We start from the raw sequence: 18,422 nt of genomic DNA on the forward strand, positions 1-18,422 counted from the left end.
TGTTGTTTCATCTGCAATTGAGCACAAAGAGCATTTGTTTTTTAAATAAGATAAAACGTTGTCCGAGAGATCTAAAGAGCATCTTAATAAAATAAAACTCGCATGAAATTGATGATTACAAGACAATCCCGACGTAACACAATCAGTCTGCTTTCCCATTTCAGTATAACAGAGTGCACATATAGGTTTCGGCATTTTGCAGCAGTCGATAAATTAGTAAGCAAATCAATAAACTTGACGAGTAATGGATAATCACAGAATTGATAAGTAACAGAATAACCACAATATATGCCCGTTACAAAGTATATGGTCTATGACTAAATATCAAGTATAAATAACCTTATGCACAAAAATTGAACACTAAAATAGTTATTTAGCAAAATTCCTTCTGATAAATACTGTAATTTTATGATTAGCGAAAGCAACCAAACTTTATGCATAAAATATAGAGCACCAGAATAGTTATTTAGTTAAATTTACTTTGACTAAATACTTTTGCTTAAGAGCGAATGTAACACGTCTTCACTATACGACGGCCATATCTTAACTTTTCTGTTTGCCTAAAAGTTAGTTTGCCGTTTTACAAATTTATCTAAAATAATCAAGTCTGAAGTTTTGAAGTTTGCTGAAAAAGATAAACAACCAGAAGGTGGTGAAGTTGATGAAACCGTTAAGCTGTACATCGATGAATTAGCACAAAGTATTGCTGATGATACTGCCCGTATTTTATTTTTATGGGAAAAGACTTTTAAATACCGTAGAAATAATTCGAAAAGTATTTTTGATTATTTCAATAATTTCAAGAAATGGAGAAGTCCATTAGTGGTACAATTGCTTAAATTAGACTTCAACTTAATGCGAATTGCTGAAACAAATACACTGGAGGAAAAGTGGCCAACATTACATGTCAAAATATAAAAAGTTGCCAAAACTAAAAAAGCAGCCACTCAATTTTTGAATGACTCAAAAAATGTTCCACAAGACGTATTAGCCTGGAGAGTGTCTTCTTATTTGTTTCGCCCGATTGTAATGAGTACAGGTGCAAAGAAAACTTGGAAGCCGTTCGCTTTAGAACAAGCTAATGGATTTATGACGTGGATCAGTGTAAGTAAAAACCAAATCAAAATTGTAGAATAATAAGGTAAAAGTCCCTAGATCCGACCAGTACCGTAAGTCGCTAGCTTTAAATGATTAATGCGTTTTTATAATTTTTATAGAAAAAAAATGATCATTGATAAATTATTACTTGTGAATCTAAATATATTAGAATATGAAGTATCAAAGTATTTTATAATTGATTATAAATTTAAATCAAGTTTAGTTTAGTTTAGTTTAGTTTATTAATTATGCCAAGGCTAATGCCAAATAGCAAAGAGAAAAATTTACATATGAATTTCTTACATTATTGTGCAGTTTAAACTACATACATTTGAAGTGTTCATAAAAAATATTTTAACAATAGATAAAGATGAATTTGTAAAAAATTAAAAATGAATATAAAAAATTTAATTTATAAAGAATTAATTTATAAAGAATTAAATTTATAACGAATTAACTGATAAATTTAAGAGTCATCAAAATAACGGTAAAAAGCAAACAAAAAAGAAAGAATCCGGGCGTCGGTTGACTCTGCGAGCCAGCCCCAATACTTCCCGCTGTTTTCGAGCTCAAGGAGCTTGAAAATATTACTGTGAATATATTTTCAAGCTCTTCGAACTCGAAAATGCAATTACCTAGGATTATTTTTTATGAGCTTTTCGGGCTCTACCAAGTTACGTACTTTGCTAAAGTTTGAGAAGTTGAGAATCGAAAATCATTAATGAAGAACGGTTTTTAAATTTTAATTCCCGATTATGTTCTCTGAAATGAATGTATCGAGGCAGAAATCAATGTTAGTGATTAAAATCAAGATTTGAGTGAGTTTTGACTTAGGTCAGAGCAATAATATATGAAATATCCGTGGAACATATTAAAAACTGGGCTTTCTCAATTTTTTGCTGATAATATGATTTAATCTAAAGAACAAGTTAGATGACATTCTATGATGATCGAAAGAGACTGTAAAGAGGAATAGTTCGTATGATTTCGGACACATTTAGTACATTATATTTTGATTTATTCGGAAAAAATAACGTTTTATGTTATTTTTTTAACTTTTTAGCGCCGATATTTTTTGAACTAATTAACCGATTTTGACGTTTGAGGTAGCAATCGGCGCGTTATCTGGAATTCTAGAGCTGATTAAATTTTGAGATTGATCGGATGAGTCGCTTTAGAGATAATTGAAAATAACCGTTTTTTACCATTTGTTTGTCCAACGATATCGCTCGAGCAAATTAACCGATTGAGATGGTTGTGGTCGCATTCGATGTGGCTTATAAAGTTATAGAGTTGATTAGATTTTGAAGTCGATCGTTCAACTCGTTTCTGAGAAATCAATAAAAAACTAAAAAAAAAATTTTTTTTTTTCTTAATTCGCCAACATTATCGAGTATACTTGATCAAATGATCTGAAATTTTTAGAAAAGTTGACGGCCAACAAGCTCTTTCGATTGCCACCTTTAACATCCAAATTGGTTCATTAGTTAAAAAGTTACAAAGAGTTTACACACACACATACATACATACACTCGGACATCATTCTGAAAATTGTCAGAATAGCTTCCTAGGACCTCAAAACGTCGACATCTGATGAAAACTCGATTTTTAAAAATCGGGGTGAAAACAGTAACTTTCCGAATTTTTCGAAAATCATCGATTTTCTTAGCGGGAAGTTAAAAAAGGAGATTGAAATCAAGGAGAATCTACATCGTGTAAGTTCACTAAGAATTTAAAGACTAACAATAAAACACAAGATAATTGACTGAGAGTTTAGGATTTAACATCAAGATTAAATAAATAATCAAACATCTTGTTTTTAAAAACTTCCAAGCTAGACGAATTTATAATATCCTCCGGTAATTCTTCCCATAGTCGTATCGCTGTAACAACGAAGGAAGATTCATATTAAGTTGTACTGAAATTCGGATATTTAAAGAGGATCTTATTTTTCTTGGCTGCTAGTCTCTCAGAGCCTCCTACAGTAAGGTCATCTTGAAATAATTCGCGCAAATAATAAGGTTTACCAATTTCTAGGAATTTATAAAAATAGCATGAAGTATAATAAATACGACGACTCTTTATGGGTAGCCATCCCAGTTCACGTCTGTAAGGCGAAACATGTTCATTTCGCTTAAGATTAAAGATGAAACGTATTGCTGAGTTTAGAGAACGTTGGAGTTTACAATCATTATCATATCATCTGCCTTGGAATCATGGGGCCAATCGGGCCAACCATTTCTGTCATCACATGATTTAATTTACATTTGTCTAAAGTATAAGCACCCGAAACAGGCGGCACATTAAATACCCCGCCTGGAAAGATGCTGATCTAGACGTTCCTGCTGAGTTAATTGAGTTGATAAGCCATGACTTACTCTTTGGTGATGGCTCTCAACATACAATAAACTCACATCTAGATAATTTAAACGAACTCATCAAGGATATGGTAGAACAATGTGTTCCTGTGCGTGAATTCTGCACAAAACATCGTCCAGCACCGTGGATCACATCAGAGTTACGAGAACTCTGGAAAGATCGTGATAAAAACTATAGAAAGTTCAAAAGAAGTGGCCACCCTTTAGCGTGGGAATCATACTTAGTACTTCGTCGACGCGCGCAATCACTATGGAAGAATGAACAAAGTGCTTATCTGCAGATAATCTTTAGTCAAGCGGGTATATCTGGTGCTATAGCACCAAGAAGTTCTGGCGAGAAATGGATAGACTGGAACTCACGGCTTCTTCGTTGAAAACACGAAGTCAGTTAGAGTTTAGTGCAGAAGAATTAAGTAACTACTATGCTACTGCGGTCTCTGGCAGAACTCCTCCATCATTTGATAATGTACTGGATAGCTTTAATGATACGGAAATGTGCTACCGATTCTAATTCAGCAAATGAACGCATAGTACTTGACCAGATAACTAAATATCTAAATGATTATGATATACTGGATCCGTGACAAACGGGTTTTAGGCCTGGTATGGGTACTCACACTGCTGTCACCAGATTTGCTGATGATATAAGATATGATATTGATGAACAACAGATGACCGTAGCAGTATTTTTGGACTTCACGAAGGTCTTTGATTCAGTAGATCACTTATTACTGCTTCGTAAACTTCATATGCTTCGATTCTAGACTGAGGTTATACACTGGTTCTTTACCTACTTGGTTGGGCGAAAACACGCAGTACGGAATATTAAAAACATTTCGTCGTGGAAAGACTGTAAAACTGGCGTGCCTCAGGGCAGCGTTCTTGGCCCGTTACTCTTCTCACTCCTCATCAATGACCTCTCGAAGTGCCTAGCTATTGTTCATACATTTTTTACGCTGATGATGGTACCATATACCTTAGATTCAAACCAAGTGAACTGGGTGATGCTCTTAACAAAATTAAGGAATACCTAACTTCAATTACGACATGGTGTGAGCAAAACAGGCTCAATATAAACATACTCAAGACAAAAGCGATGTTCTTTGGTAGTGCGCGATGTATCAATTTAATTGATACACACGTGATACCGAGAATACTGATCCATGAAGAACCATTAGAAGTTGTAACGAGCTTTAAATATCTTGGAGTTATATTGGACGGGAAATTAACATGGCAGGGGCATATTAGCAAAACTTGTAGTACAGTCTCAAGTCACTTTTTCGACTTCGGCAATCGACGTACAACTTAAGCTGGACAAAAATAACTTGTTGTGCATAAACGTAAATTAAATCATAATATTGCGAGGCACCGGGACAACAATAGGACTGATACGCTTCTTGAACCTATCCCGTGAACTGCTATCTTTCATCACTCTTTTCTGGTCCAAGGCACAGCCTTTTGGAATTCGTTACTACCATTCATCACTACGGCTACGACACTATCAGAATTCAAGAGACATTGGTACATTTATCTTTTTAATCTTGAGAAGAATTCATTAGTTTGATTGAATTTGTATTTTGTACTTGAACTTATTATCATTTTTTGTACTTAAACTTATTATTTTTTTCTTTTTGAATACAGCCTCATTTTTAGTTTTATATTTTCTTAAGAAATAATGTAACGGGAGACCGAATATCCGAATAATTAAATATTTGAACAACTTAGATAATTATATGCTGATATTATAATGTACACTTTGTATTTAGTATTTTATACTTATATTTCCTTATGGTCATCAGAGGACTTTGTCCTATGACCAGTTAAATAAATAAATAAATAAATAAATAGAACCGTGATATATGCCCTTAACAGCGGTCTCATTCACTTAATTGGATAAGATAGTGAGGATTTGCCACAACGCACACACACTGGTTACAAATATCTGGTATTAATCGACTAACTGTTTTTAATACCGTTTAATATCACTGTAACTACATGTACTGAACCTTCATCGATCGTACTAAATAACAGCCTGATATTGGCCCTATAATTGTACAATACTGTAACGGGGTGGAATGCTTTAGCATTCAATTTAAAATAAATTTCGACTCGCGCCAAAAGATCCCACCTCCTTCCTCAACAACTGCCAACATGGAAGATAGTACAGCCACTTATGCGCTGGGGTCACTGTGGTCGAGTTCCTCAACGTTTGGTTTTAGGGGTTGGCCAGCCTGCGTAGAGGGAGGTACGAGGCCCAAAGATGACGAGTGGTCGTTCTATTGGCTCGCAGCAACCATCGTGGGCAGACTTTTTCCCTGACTACTACTGTAAGTGAAAAGAGTTGAAGTGAGTGGAGTAAAGTTGTTAGAATAAAATTTATTATTGTTATAATATTCAATAGAGTCATTTGTGAAATTGTTTAATATTATAATCAGTCAAGTCATTTATCACAGTCAACTCAGTTTCACCAGTCATATTATATATTTATTGTTCACTGTAAAATATTAACTTAAAAACTACATTAAATATTTAGTTTGCTGGATCGGGATGGTGAAAGAAATAAGAAGTCACTGATTTGGTGTATTGTCCATATTTAATAAAAATAAATCACAGATAATAGCGTAGAGTACAAGAGTCGATCACGAGCTCATATTAGAGCACTTATTGAACATTATTCGATTGCATTTGAGTTTAATTGAGTTTTATATAAATTGCATGGCACCGTACACATGAACATTATATTATATACATATAGAGCGTAGTTGAAGATCGAGTTTGTTGAGTTTAATGAATACGAGTTTATAAATTTACACGGCACCATACACGTGAATTAATTTATACAAAAGAGCGCAATAAAGAGTAAATTATTAACAATTAATGATTTACAAATATCATCAATAGTTCGAGTATACATTTTGTCACAATTAATTTTGATACGCGACATTGAGAATGAGTAAGAGCCGAGTATGAACTTAATAGATGCTTAGCGAGCCGAGACTGAACGTATAATAATTACCTTGCAGTCACAAATAAAATTTGATATTGATTTTTGAGATTAAGATTACTGGATGACTGGATGATGACATCAGTCACACCAGTTGACATCATGTCCAAGTAAATAGTTAATCGATGAGTAATGAAAGTAAATATAATTAAGAATAATTATTTGTGGCTGCAAAGTCACGTGATTGCGAGCATATGTATATATATGTATAACCGGCATGTTAATTTGACACGTGGTCAACACAAAAATGATCACAGATTTTATAAATTAAATTGAGAATGAAAATAAAAAATATAGATGAATAATAATACCTGATGAGTTTGCGAGTGGTAATCAAAATGAATTAATTAACTGAGCACGATAATTAACACGATGTAATTGAATTACAATAAAAACTGGTAGCACGTGGTGTTCTATCACAAGTGTTGTAGAGTAATGCCAGTTGCCGCGTAGCTGGCTATCGAGTTGAAATTCCGAGTATCAGAGGGCGCGTCGATAGCAGCACCTCTGGTATAGTAGAGCGTAGAGTTGTCAAGTGTTCTGGCGCGAACATTTGAAATTTACGCAACATTCCGCCCGCCATCAGGAACAGAGTTGCTGATTATGATCTTGAGTACCTGATGATTGATGAGTAGCTTGCCATTAAGTTAGGCATCTGGTTCTGGAGCAAGTGGTAAGAGTGCGAGCTTGGCAATTGGACGAGTGAGAGTACCAGTGGCTGTTTGAATGGTTACCACTCGAGTGAGGTTGTCCTTCCCTTGATGGAGTGCAGTCACTTTCGCGAGTGGCCATCGAGTTGGTGGAGTTCGTTCATCAGTGAGAAGGACTAGTGAGCCGAGTTTGATGTCATTGCGAGCATGATGCCACTTGGTTCGAGCCAGATGACGTTGAATGTAACTGGTGGACCAGTGATTCCAAAAATGCTGGACACGTTGCTGAATGAACTGCCAGCGAGAGAGTCTTGATACTTCTGTATCCATGAGTGAAGGTTCAGGGATTGCAACGATTGGTCTCCCAATGAGAAAATGACCTGGAGTGAGCGATGAAGGATCCTGAGGATCGTCGGATAGAGCCTCCAATGGTCTCGAGTTCAAAATCCCCTCCACTTGCGTTAAAAGAGTCGTAAGTTCTTCAAACGTGAAGGCTGATTCTCCGAGTGTGCTAGTTAGGTGATGTTTCACCGATTTCACTGCGGCTTCCCATTTACCACCCATATGGGGAGCAGCAGGAGGATTGAAATGCCATGTGATTTGATGCACAGTGGCCCAATCGAGTAGAGCATGAGATTCTTGAGTGCCTTGAGTGAAGAGCCGCTTGAGTTCCGAGTACGCGCCTTGGAATGTCGTTCCACAGTCGCTGTAGAGTGCTGTACATACCCCTCGACGGTGAATAAACCGTCGGAGAGCTGCTATGAATCCTGATGATGAGTAGTCGCTGACAAGGTCGACGTGAACTGCTGATGTGGTCAGGCAGACAAACACACAGATCCAGCCCTTGTATATCCTGGATCCTCGACCTTTCCATGATTTTATTGATACTGGACCAGCGTAATCAACTCCAGTGTGAGAAAATGGTGGCGCTGGAGTGACACGTTGAGTTGGGAGTTGTCCCATTAATTGCTGAGCGCGAACACCTCGATGACGAGCACAGACGAGACATTTGAGTATGTGTGAACGTACTGGTTGACGTCCACCAATGATCCAGTATCGGAGTCGAGTATGAGCGAGTGTGAGTTGAGTACCACCATGCATGGTACGCTGATGGGCATCAGAGATGACAAGTCGAGTTAGAGCAGCATCACGAGGTAGAATTGCAGGATGCTTCTGTTGATCTGAGTTTGGAGCATTTTCCAATCTCCCCCCTACTCGGATGATGCCATCGGTGTCTTGATAAGCCACCAACCGAGCAAATGGGTGATCCTTGGGCCATGATGCCTGTTTTGCGAGTAATTGGAGTTCAGAATAGAAATGAATACGTTGAGTTTCCTTGATGCAGAACTGGAGTGCGCAGTTGATTTCAGTTGATGTGAGTGGACGAGCGAGAGTCGAGTGTGGTATGCGTTTGATTATATCGCGTACCCTCCCACAGATTGCTGTAACTCTGAGCATACGCAATAGTGGGATTGGACGTTCCATTAGCGTCCAAGACGAGTTGAGTGGTTGAGCCGAAACATAGAGTGATTTGACTGGACGTTCTTCCAGGTGAGTATCTGCATCTTTATGAATAGGACTGGTTGGCCAGGACGGCGAGTCTTCGAGCAACCATGATGGGCCAGACCACCATAGTTGATGAGTTTTAAGCTGACTGGTTGTCAAGCCTCGAGTTGCACAATCTGCTGGATTGTCAGTGCCAGGGACAAACTTCCAGTGGCCATCTGGAATTAGTTCTTGAATAAATGACACCCTATTCCTGACAAAGTCTTTCCAGCGAGACGGGTGCGAGTGTATCCACGTGAGCGTGATTGATGAATCGGTCCAAAGATATGTTGGCACATGCGAGTAGTTGAGTGTAGTCTGGCAGTGTTTGACGAGTTTTGCCAACATGTGAGCCGCAGTGAGTTCCAAGCGTGGAATCGTTAGGGGTTTCAACGGTGCCACCTTGGTTTTAGAGCAAAGCAGCGTAACCTTTGCCCTCTGAGTTCGAGTTGTCGGTAGGACCTTGATAAATACTGCCGCAGCCATCGCCAATTGCGAGGCATCGGAGAATCCATGGATTTCTAGAGCCGAGTTCGTGGACGAGTGGATCCATCTGGGAATCTTGACGATATGAATCATATCGAGTTGAGTTTTGAATGAAGTCCATTTCTGTCGTAATTCTGCAGACAATGGAGTGTCCCAGCCGAGTTTTACAAGCCAAAGTTCCTGCATGAACATTTTGGCTTGAATTATGAGTGGTGATAAGAATCCCAGTGGATCAAAGATCTGAGCAATCTCTGATAAAATGGCAGGCTTTGTGCATGGTTGAGTTGAGCATGGTGGCGAGTGTTTGAACGAGAATTGATCCTTGTTTGAAGACCAGTACATCCCAAGAATTATGGTGCTGACTTCTGGATCCTCTATTTTGTATTTTGTAATCGCTTCCGCACGATTGAGCTGAAGTAGTTTGCGGTGATTGCTTGCCCATTTGGCGAGTGGGAATCCGCCCGCCTTGCACAGACCCTCGATATCATCTGCAACTGCTTGCAGTGACTCGAGATCATCTGCGCCTCCGGAAATGTCGTCGACATACCGTCCTTTTGTGAGTGGATCGATTGCGAGTGGGAATCGATGTCCTTCATCTTCGACTAATTGAAGCAGGGCTCGAACAGCGAGAAATGGAGCTGATTTCGTCCCATAAGTAACTGTGGTAAGTTTGAAGGGGATGATGTTTCCTTCCTTATCAAACCAGAGTATTTGTTGCAGACCTTGGTCCTTTTCGTGAACCAAAATCTGTCGATACATTTTGGTAACATCTGTGATAAAGATGAACCGGTGTTGTCGTGAGCTGATGAGTACGTCGAAGATGTTAACGAGTAATTTTGGCCCGGTATGCATGATGTCGTTGAGTGATAGTCCTGAACTGGTTGGTTTTGAGCCGTTGAAGACCACACGGATCTTGAAGTTGTTGTTGTCTTCTTTCAGTACCCCATGGTGGGGTAGGAAGTATTGAATTGATGATGTAGATAATGCCGCAGGCACCATATGCTTGAGTTCGAGATATTCTGCCATGAAATTCATGTAGAGTGTTTTGAGCCGAGCATCATGATCAAGACGTCGCATGAGTCGTTGTAAGCAGCGACGAGCTGCTGTATATGAGTTCCCCAGATGCTGCGGGTCTGATATCAATGGCAGTCTGACGATGTATCTGCCAGAACTGTCTCGAGTGTGAGTGTCCCGGAAGTGAGCTTCACAAGCCTCTTCTTCGGGAGTTAATGAGCGTAGTTGAGTTGGACTGACCTCTTCTTGGAGCCAGAATCGAGTTAGTAAGTCTTGAAGATCTTGATCATGATGATTGGAGACAGCATGATGAATTCTCAGTGGTTTGTTGAGCCGAGCTTGGACTGGACCAATGATAATCCAGCCAAAGATAGTGTTTTGAGCGAGTAATCCAGGAGATTTGCACTTGATGATCTCGCCAGTGATGACTTGGCCGCAGTAGTCAGCTCCAAGGATGACATCCGTTGGACCTGGGGTTCCAAACTCTGGATCTGCGAGCGTGAGATGCGAGTACTGTGCCAAGTCGGTGTTTTGGACTTGGTCAGATGGTAATTTAGCAGTTAAACCACTGAGGATGTGAGCCTTTATCGTGAGTGATTGATCCGAGTGGTATGAACGCAGAGTGAGAGTTGCACACCCTCTGGTATGGCCAGCCTTGGCTGCACCGATCCCTAGGATAGTAAGGTGTGATCGAGCACGAGAAATATTGAGCATTCTTATCAATGAATCTGAAACAAAGGATATCTCAGAACCGGTATCTAAGAGAATGCGTATTGGGTGAGTACTTAACTTGGTCACTACGTAGACTTGACAAGTTGCTAGTAACGTAGCGTAATGATGAGTTTGAGTACAACCAGTTGTTGAGTTCTGAGTGGGCGAGTGATGAGTACGAGTGCTGCGATCATGAGTATTTTGAGCTTGAGTGTGGGCAAGAGTGTTGTTTGAGTGCGGTGAGCTTGTAGTAGGCGAGTGCGAGTGCGTGTCGAGTGCTTGAGTGTCGTGCGGAAGCGCAAATTCTTATTGAGTTTGAGCAGGAGCACCTTGAGTTTGCGTTGCAGGGATTCCTGGGTGAATCATCGAGTGGTGCTGTTCCTGACACACTCTGCAACGGAATGGTGAGTTGCATGACTCGACTCGGTGGTGTCCAAGACAGTTTGGCTTGGATCACCAGCTGAGTTCGTTGTGGTGGAGTCATTTTGCCAAACTGGTCACATCTGACCAGGTAGTGATCACCTTGGCACAGGTCGCACGGATACTGTGCTTTAGCCACCGCTTTGGGTTGAGCGCTTGCTGGTGTTGATGCTCCAGCCGATTTTGGAGCCGAGGATGTTGCCATATGAGCATAGGAGGTCTTATGGCCTTTGGAGCTTGAGTGCGAGTTCGAGTGACTGGATTTCTGATGATCACCAGCCTTTGAGGTACTTTCCTCGTAGCGTTCTTGAGCACGAGCACGCTCTGTCAGGAATTGACGTAGCCGGTTGAGTTTTGGGAATTCAACAGAGGCTCCCAATGATAGTTCCCAAGCCTCACGAGTTGAGCGGTCGAGTTTTGAGATGATGATGTGAGTGAGCAGGTAGCAGTCCCCATCCTGGAGATTGACCTTTTGAGCCAAGAGCGCATTGATCGCCTCGTGGGTCTGATCAATCAGCGAGTAAAGTTGTTTTGACGAGCGCGAGGTGAGTGCTGGAAGATTGACCAGCTTGTCGAGCTGAGCACCGATGAGTAAGCGAGGTACATCATACCGTTTACAAATGGCACCCCAGGCGAGTGAGAAGCTCTCGTTGCACATGGGTGTGTTGGCGATTGCTTGAGCTGCTTGACCTGTAAGGTATGTCTTCAGGTAATGAAGACGTTCGACGTCCTCCAGGCCAGCACGATTGATTACCACGGACTTAAACATGTCCCTGAACTCTGGCCACTTGGCATAGTCGCCAGAGAATGGAGTGATGTTGAGTGGAGCGAGATTGACGCTGCTCTGTGAGCGTTGAGTCGAGTTCTGAGCTTGAGTTGGTTGAGCTGGAGTGTCGAGTTCGTGGATGAGTGTAGATAGGCGAGTGCGAGCTCCCAGGTAAGACCGGTATGTTACATCAAAGATGCCATCTTTGATGTACGAGTGTTGGAGGAAATCCTCCGTTGCGTTGGCTGCCAGGTAGTCGTGGATAACGGAGAATTCCTGCCACTCCTGGGTGAGTACGTCGAGTCGAGCCTTGAGTGATGCTGCACCTGCCGCAGCGGTGAGTGCTGAAGCACGAGTTTCAATGTCAGAGATCAGCCTCAATCTGGACAGTTGCTGATCCTGAGTTCGAGTTCGCATCCCTTGGCGGACTTCCTGCGAGTACGCTTCTTGGGATCTTGAGTGTCGAGTGCCTTGCGAGTCTCCGCATCAGTGATGTCGGAGTCGCTGGGATTACCTGGTGGTTTTGGTGTTATCCCAGTTGGCGTGGTCGAGTGCTCATCACTTCCGGTGATGATGACATTCGGAGTGATTGGGAGAGAGGGAGAATCGTCCTTGGGCGCTCCATCTCCCTTCGAGTTCTTTTCATCAGCCATTGAATCTGATGAGTAATTGTAGGATTAGAATTTATACGAGTATGAAAACACGAGTTTTTTCTGTGATCACTTTTACGCGGTTTTCACCATCCGATCCGGCTCAAAGGACCATAATGTAAAATATTAACTTAAAAACTACATTAAATATTTAGTTTGCTGGATCGGGATGGTGAAAGAAATAAGAAGTCACTGATTTGGTGTATTGTCCATATTTAATAAAAATAAATCACAGATAATAGCGTAGAGTACAAGAGTCGATCACGAGCTCATATTAGAGCACTTATTGAACATTATTCGATTGCATTTGAGTTTAATTGAGTTTTATATAAATTGCATGGCACCGTACACATGAACATTATATTATATACATATAGAGCGTAGTTGAAGATCGAGTTTGTTGAGTTTAATGAATACGAGTTTATAAATTTACACGGCACCATACACGTGAATTAATTTATACAAAAGAGCGCAATAAAGAGTAAATTATTAACAATTAATGATTTACAAATATCATCAATAGTTCGAGTATACATTTTGTCACAATTAATTTTGATACGCGACATTGAGAATGAGTAAGAGCCGAGTATGAACTTAATAGATGCTTAGCGAGCCGAGACTGAACGTATAATAATTACCTTGCAGTCACAAATAAAATTTGATATTGATTTTTGAGATTAAGATTACTGGATGACTGGATGATGACATCAGTCACACCAGTTGACATCATGTCCAAGTAAATAGTTAATCGATGAGTAATGAAAGTAAATATAATTAAGAATAATTATTTGTGGCTGCAAAGTCACGTGATTGCGAGCATATGTATATATATGTATAACCGGCATGTTAATTTGACACGTGGTCAACACAAAAATGATCACAGATTTTATAAATTAAATTGAGAATGAAAATAAAAAATATAGATGAATAATAATACCTGATGAGTTTGCGAGTGGTAATCAAAATGAATTAATTAACTGAGCACGATAATTAACACGATGTAATTGAATTACAATAAAAACTGGTAGCACGTGGTGTTCTATCACAAGTGTTGTAGAGTAATGCCAGTTGCCGCGTAGCTGGCTATCGAGTTGAAATTCCGAGTATCAGAGGGCGCGTCGATAGCAGCACCTCTGGTATAGTAGAGCGTAGAGTTGTCAAGTGTTCTGGCGCGAACATTTGAAATTTACGCAACATTCACATTCATTTTTATTTATTATTTGTAGAGCGACTTCGTTCTTAATAAATTCCATAGTTATCAGTTAACTAAAATATATTAATTAACTATTTAACCATGTCAACCTTCCTGATAAGTTTAGTATAAGATTTCTCTCTCTAATTTTAATATTGCGTGGTCCAGTACGGGGTTACCCTCGTCCTGATTTTACTGAACATAGCTAGACAAGTACGTAAGACACCTTTAAATTTTACACATGTGTGGGCCCTTTCCCTATCAAGGCCACAATCGATTTGATAAAATAAGTGGACCCATTACAATACTAAATGATTGTTGTATTAATTGGCTAATTGTAATTAATACACTGAATAACAGACCAAATAAACTAAATGTAATTCACTATCACGTCTGGTTATTACTGACTTTATATCTGGGACACGAGCTACTCGTTACAAGACTAATGGCCGATTTCTTCACTCGTAGTTATCCTACGATTAAAATTATCTGTTAGTTAACGTGAGTTAACTGGAGATTTTGTTTTCTTCATAATAGTTTGAGAAATATCCTCCGAATATTTTTGTCTTAAGGATAAATATTGGGCTAACTTTATACCTGGCAGTCAACTTACTGACGTCAGTGTGTGTGTAAAGACTCTGCAGTGTAGAGCGTACTTGACACTGTACTTACCAGTACAACGCTTCTTCTAATGTCAAATATAAAATGAATAATATTTCCTTCCCACTTAAGAAAATTATGATTATTTTAAACAAGAAGAGTCAAAAATATAATTATATGTTCGACTGCACGAAATAAATAAATAGAACTGGCTACAATGTCAGATAGTAGTCAGTGCCATCTGTAGAAAAAAAAATTGAAATAGCAGTGGGTCCTATCTACGTAGTACTGGCTACTCTCTACATTGTTCTCAGCGCCATGGTGGATGTTGCTCACTACTATCCTACATATTACACTCTTTCATATTGCCCAGTTCTATGTACATAGCAGCCAGTCGTATGTCAGATAGCAAAGGTTACTTTTTAAACATATGACCCACTGCTATCTGCAGATAGCGCCTGCGTCTATTTTTACATATTGTTGGTTACTCGGTATCATAGTAGAGAGTTCCATGTAAGATAGCAATGAGTACTATCTGAGATTTTTTTTCCGTAAGGACTTAAATAATTTTTTTTAGGGATGGCGCTAGAATTTATTATTGACAACAAACAAATAAAATTATTATCATAACTAAATTAATTATGACTTATTCAACTACGTTTACGTATTTAAATATATAATTATTAATTATATATGATGTTTTTTTTTATTTGTTTATATTTATTTATATTACGTATTTAAAAATATAATTACATCATATGAGTTCGTTAATTGCTGAACACTTAAATTTTTAATTTTATTTTATAAAATAAGTTTTTTTTATTCATGATAATAAATTTATAATAATAATAATTAGTATTATAATTAATTTATTTCCATAAATGAAAAAAAACTTAATTTATAAAATAAAATTCAAAAATCAAGTGTTCATTAATTATAATTAATAATTGTAATTGTATAATAATTGTTGTTATAATAAATTTATTATCATGAATGAAAAAAACTTATTTTATAAAATTGAATTTAAAATTTAAGTGTTCAGCAATTAACGAACTTATATGATGTAATTATATTTTTAAAAAATACGTCATATAAATAAACATAAACAAATAAAAAAAAATATCATATATAATTAACAGGGTACGGAAGTTGGTGCTCAACAATGCGGATATAATAAAAAAAAATCGCGCAAATTTCCCTATATGAAAATGACGATCGCGAACAAATTCACGTGAATTAAATAGAAAGATATATTCAAATATCGAATGTCATAAACGAACATCGAAATTTAGGTTGTGATACAAAAAAAATGTCAATAAGATATTATTGATCAAGTCACATTGTGCAAAACTTTCGAAGGAGTGAATTTAGCAAAAAATATTAAGAGACCTTTTTTGTAGAGCATTAAATTTCCTACAAAAATCCGTCATGGTTTTTTTAGATATTAATTGATTCGTCAGTTACAAAATTCAAAAGGAAAAATGTTTAATCGAAAAAATATATCAATTTATTAAGCTTAATTAATTGGAAACGGCTTATCTGACTAAAATTTTCAATTAGATCTTTTTTGTAGGGAATTTAATTTTACATAAGAATAAATGAATATGAATTTTTTTTACTCCTATGGTTTAGCAGTTCTGACGTAAAACATCTAATTATGAATTAATATTAAAAATAGGGATGATAGACCCCTTAAAATAAATAGTAAGGGCTCAAACTTTCATGAAATTTTTTTTTCGTCATTCCGAATAATATTCTCGATATAGCTAAGAAAAAAAAATTGTCAATTTTTTTGGCCCAGTCTAATGTATACTAAGATATAATTATTTTCGTGAAAAATGAAAATTTCTGATGAAATTAATATGCAATTATGACTCTATACGGCCTACAAATTCAGATAATTTTTAAAATAAATATTTTTAACTTTGCGCTTCTACAAAATAATTTACTTGTACAAAAATTATTATTTATGGCCTAAATATTGTAACCGTGCAGCAAGCGTAAGACGTGAGAGTGTGGCTCTCTCGCTTCATTAATTTTCTTATCTGCAGGTGTATTTTGTAGTGTATATTCTAGAAATCATTTGGGTAAATAAATGTTACATTTCATGAATCATAATTTGGTCTTAAAGAAAACTTACTCTCTATTGTCTCAAGCACATTCTGTGGAATAGCTTTTCTCTGCTTTCTTCCTACTCTGGTCATTTCTTTTAAATTGCCTTTCCCAACAATATTGATTAACAATCTTCGTACAATCTCTTTCGGTTTATCACGATAATCTTCCATAATTTCTTGCAAAATTATTTTCTCTAAAAAGACATTAGATCCAGGAATCAGTTCTACCCTTTCACTGTTAGCATTTAATTCAACGCGGTCTTCAGTAATGTTCCTATTAATCTCGTTGATATTATTATCTATTTCATCACCGGAAGTGACTTCATCATTTGCAATAGTTTCACCGTTATCAGATTGATGATCACCAGCAGCAGCAACTCCATCAGCAACAACACAATCTTGTCCCATGACCTCGTTATCTAAAGCAACTGCTTCATCAGCAGATTCATCAGACTCATCAATAACTCTTTTTCATCAACAGCACCATCGTCCAAGTGATCTCCAGCAACAGCCTGAACATCGCCTAACTGATCACCAGCAACAGCCTCACCATTGTCTAACTGATCACCAGCAACTGCTTCATCAATAACAACTCTTTTAACAATTTCACTCACATCATCTTGAGAATTATCATCATCAAAATCAGTAGTATCATCACTAGTAACATCTGATTTAGTTAATTCATTATTACAAGTGCTATAATCACAGCTGTCATTATTACTAGTGTCATGACTTTTATTATTATCATCTGCATCTCTGTCATAGCCTGTGATGGTTTCACTGGTATTAACAATTAGTTTATTCAACCACTGAATATCCTCTGCAGAATAAAAATATTTACGAATTCAATTACCCATAATTCTTATAAAAATCAATCTAAATGAACTAACCACTTTCAGCAATTATAATCCCGGATACAAATTTACGCCCCCACCGAATAGTAGCGCGATTAACTTCCAACCGTTTATTTATATCACTGGACTTTACTACTAAAGTCGATTTTTGTTTAATCCAGAAAATCAAAGCATACATTATGAATTTTATATTTTTTACGAAGTAAATTATTATAGACGTTTATTTAATATTTTTTATTAAATAAAAAGCATTAAATGAACATAAGAACAAATAAAGAGTTAAACGAAAAAAAATGTTTCTTTATGTTGCTAGTATATATATATTTATTTTTCTTTAAAAACAAAACATCGTTCTTTTTTTGAAATAATAGATTTAAATCATGGAGAGATAATTATTTTCAGTTTAAATAGTATTTACTTATCAAAACACATTTCTAAATACTTGTAATTATGAAACTTTCACTCCAGAGATTATAACTAGCCATTAAGTTAAAACATTAATTTAGTAAGCAATGAAGAAAAATAATAAAATAAAAAAATAAATTGTTATTTAAGAAAATTTTTTTTTGACTTTCATTTCGTTACTAATGTCAATATTATTATGTTGATTGATATTTTTGACAAGCCGTGATTTAAAACTAAGATTCAAAAGTAAAACATTGAGTTGAATAATTAAAGATTTATAATAATTGATCTTAATGAATGGCATTTAAAACTTAATAACTTTTAAATAAATTCATTAAAATTGAATTATTAGCTGATTTTTGTTAGTTGCATTTATTGAGTTTGTTTTAATATCTGTCACTATTAATTAACAAGTCTGTTCAAAAAGGTAAGTTTCGAAATTTTATCAATTTAAATTTACAACAAATTATTTTTCAAATTATAAATTTTTTTTTCGAATAACTCAAGGAACAAAAATGGGAGACGGAAATAATCG

The 18,422-nt window shown here is 37.0% G+C and overlaps 1 protein-coding gene across 1 annotated transcript; it reads right to left on the bottom strand.

Annotated features, from left to right (window-relative positions):
• Positions 1–7,127: 7,127 nt before the first annotated feature.
• On the bottom strand, positions 7,128–17,036 carry LOC130672746 (uncharacterized). Its single transcript, XM_057477464.1, has 4 exons — positions 16,655–17,036; positions 12,515–12,730; positions 11,277–12,416; positions 7,128–11,164 (listed from the first exon to the last, which is right to left on the bottom strand). Exons 1-4 carry the CDS (start codon positions 17,034–17,036, stop codon positions 7,128–7,130), a joined length of 5,775 nt encoding a protein of 1,924 aa, XP_057333447.1.
• Between the last annotated feature and the right edge of the window lie 1,386 nt (positions 17,037–18,422).

Source organism: Microplitis mediator, chromosome 1, assembly GCF_029852145.1.
Source record: "Microplitis mediator isolate UGA2020A chromosome 1, iyMicMedi2.1, whole genome shotgun sequence".
NCBI lineage: Eukaryota > Metazoa > Arthropoda > Insecta > Hymenoptera > Braconidae > Microplitis > Microplitis mediator.

Coding starts and splice junctions, on each gene's coding strand:
- LOC130672746 (XM_057477464.1), bottom strand. CDS start 17,036: ATGGGACAAGATTGTGTTGTTGCTGATGGAGTTGCTGCTGCTGGTGAT. Junction 12,417..12,514: donor CACTCAAGATCCCAAGAAGC/GTACTCGCAGGA, acceptor CTCGTGCTTCAG/CACTCACCGCTGCGGCAGGT. Junction 11,165..11,276: donor ACTCACCATTCCGTTGCAGA/GTGTGTCAGGAA, acceptor ACGACACTCAAG/CACTCGACACGCACTCGCAC.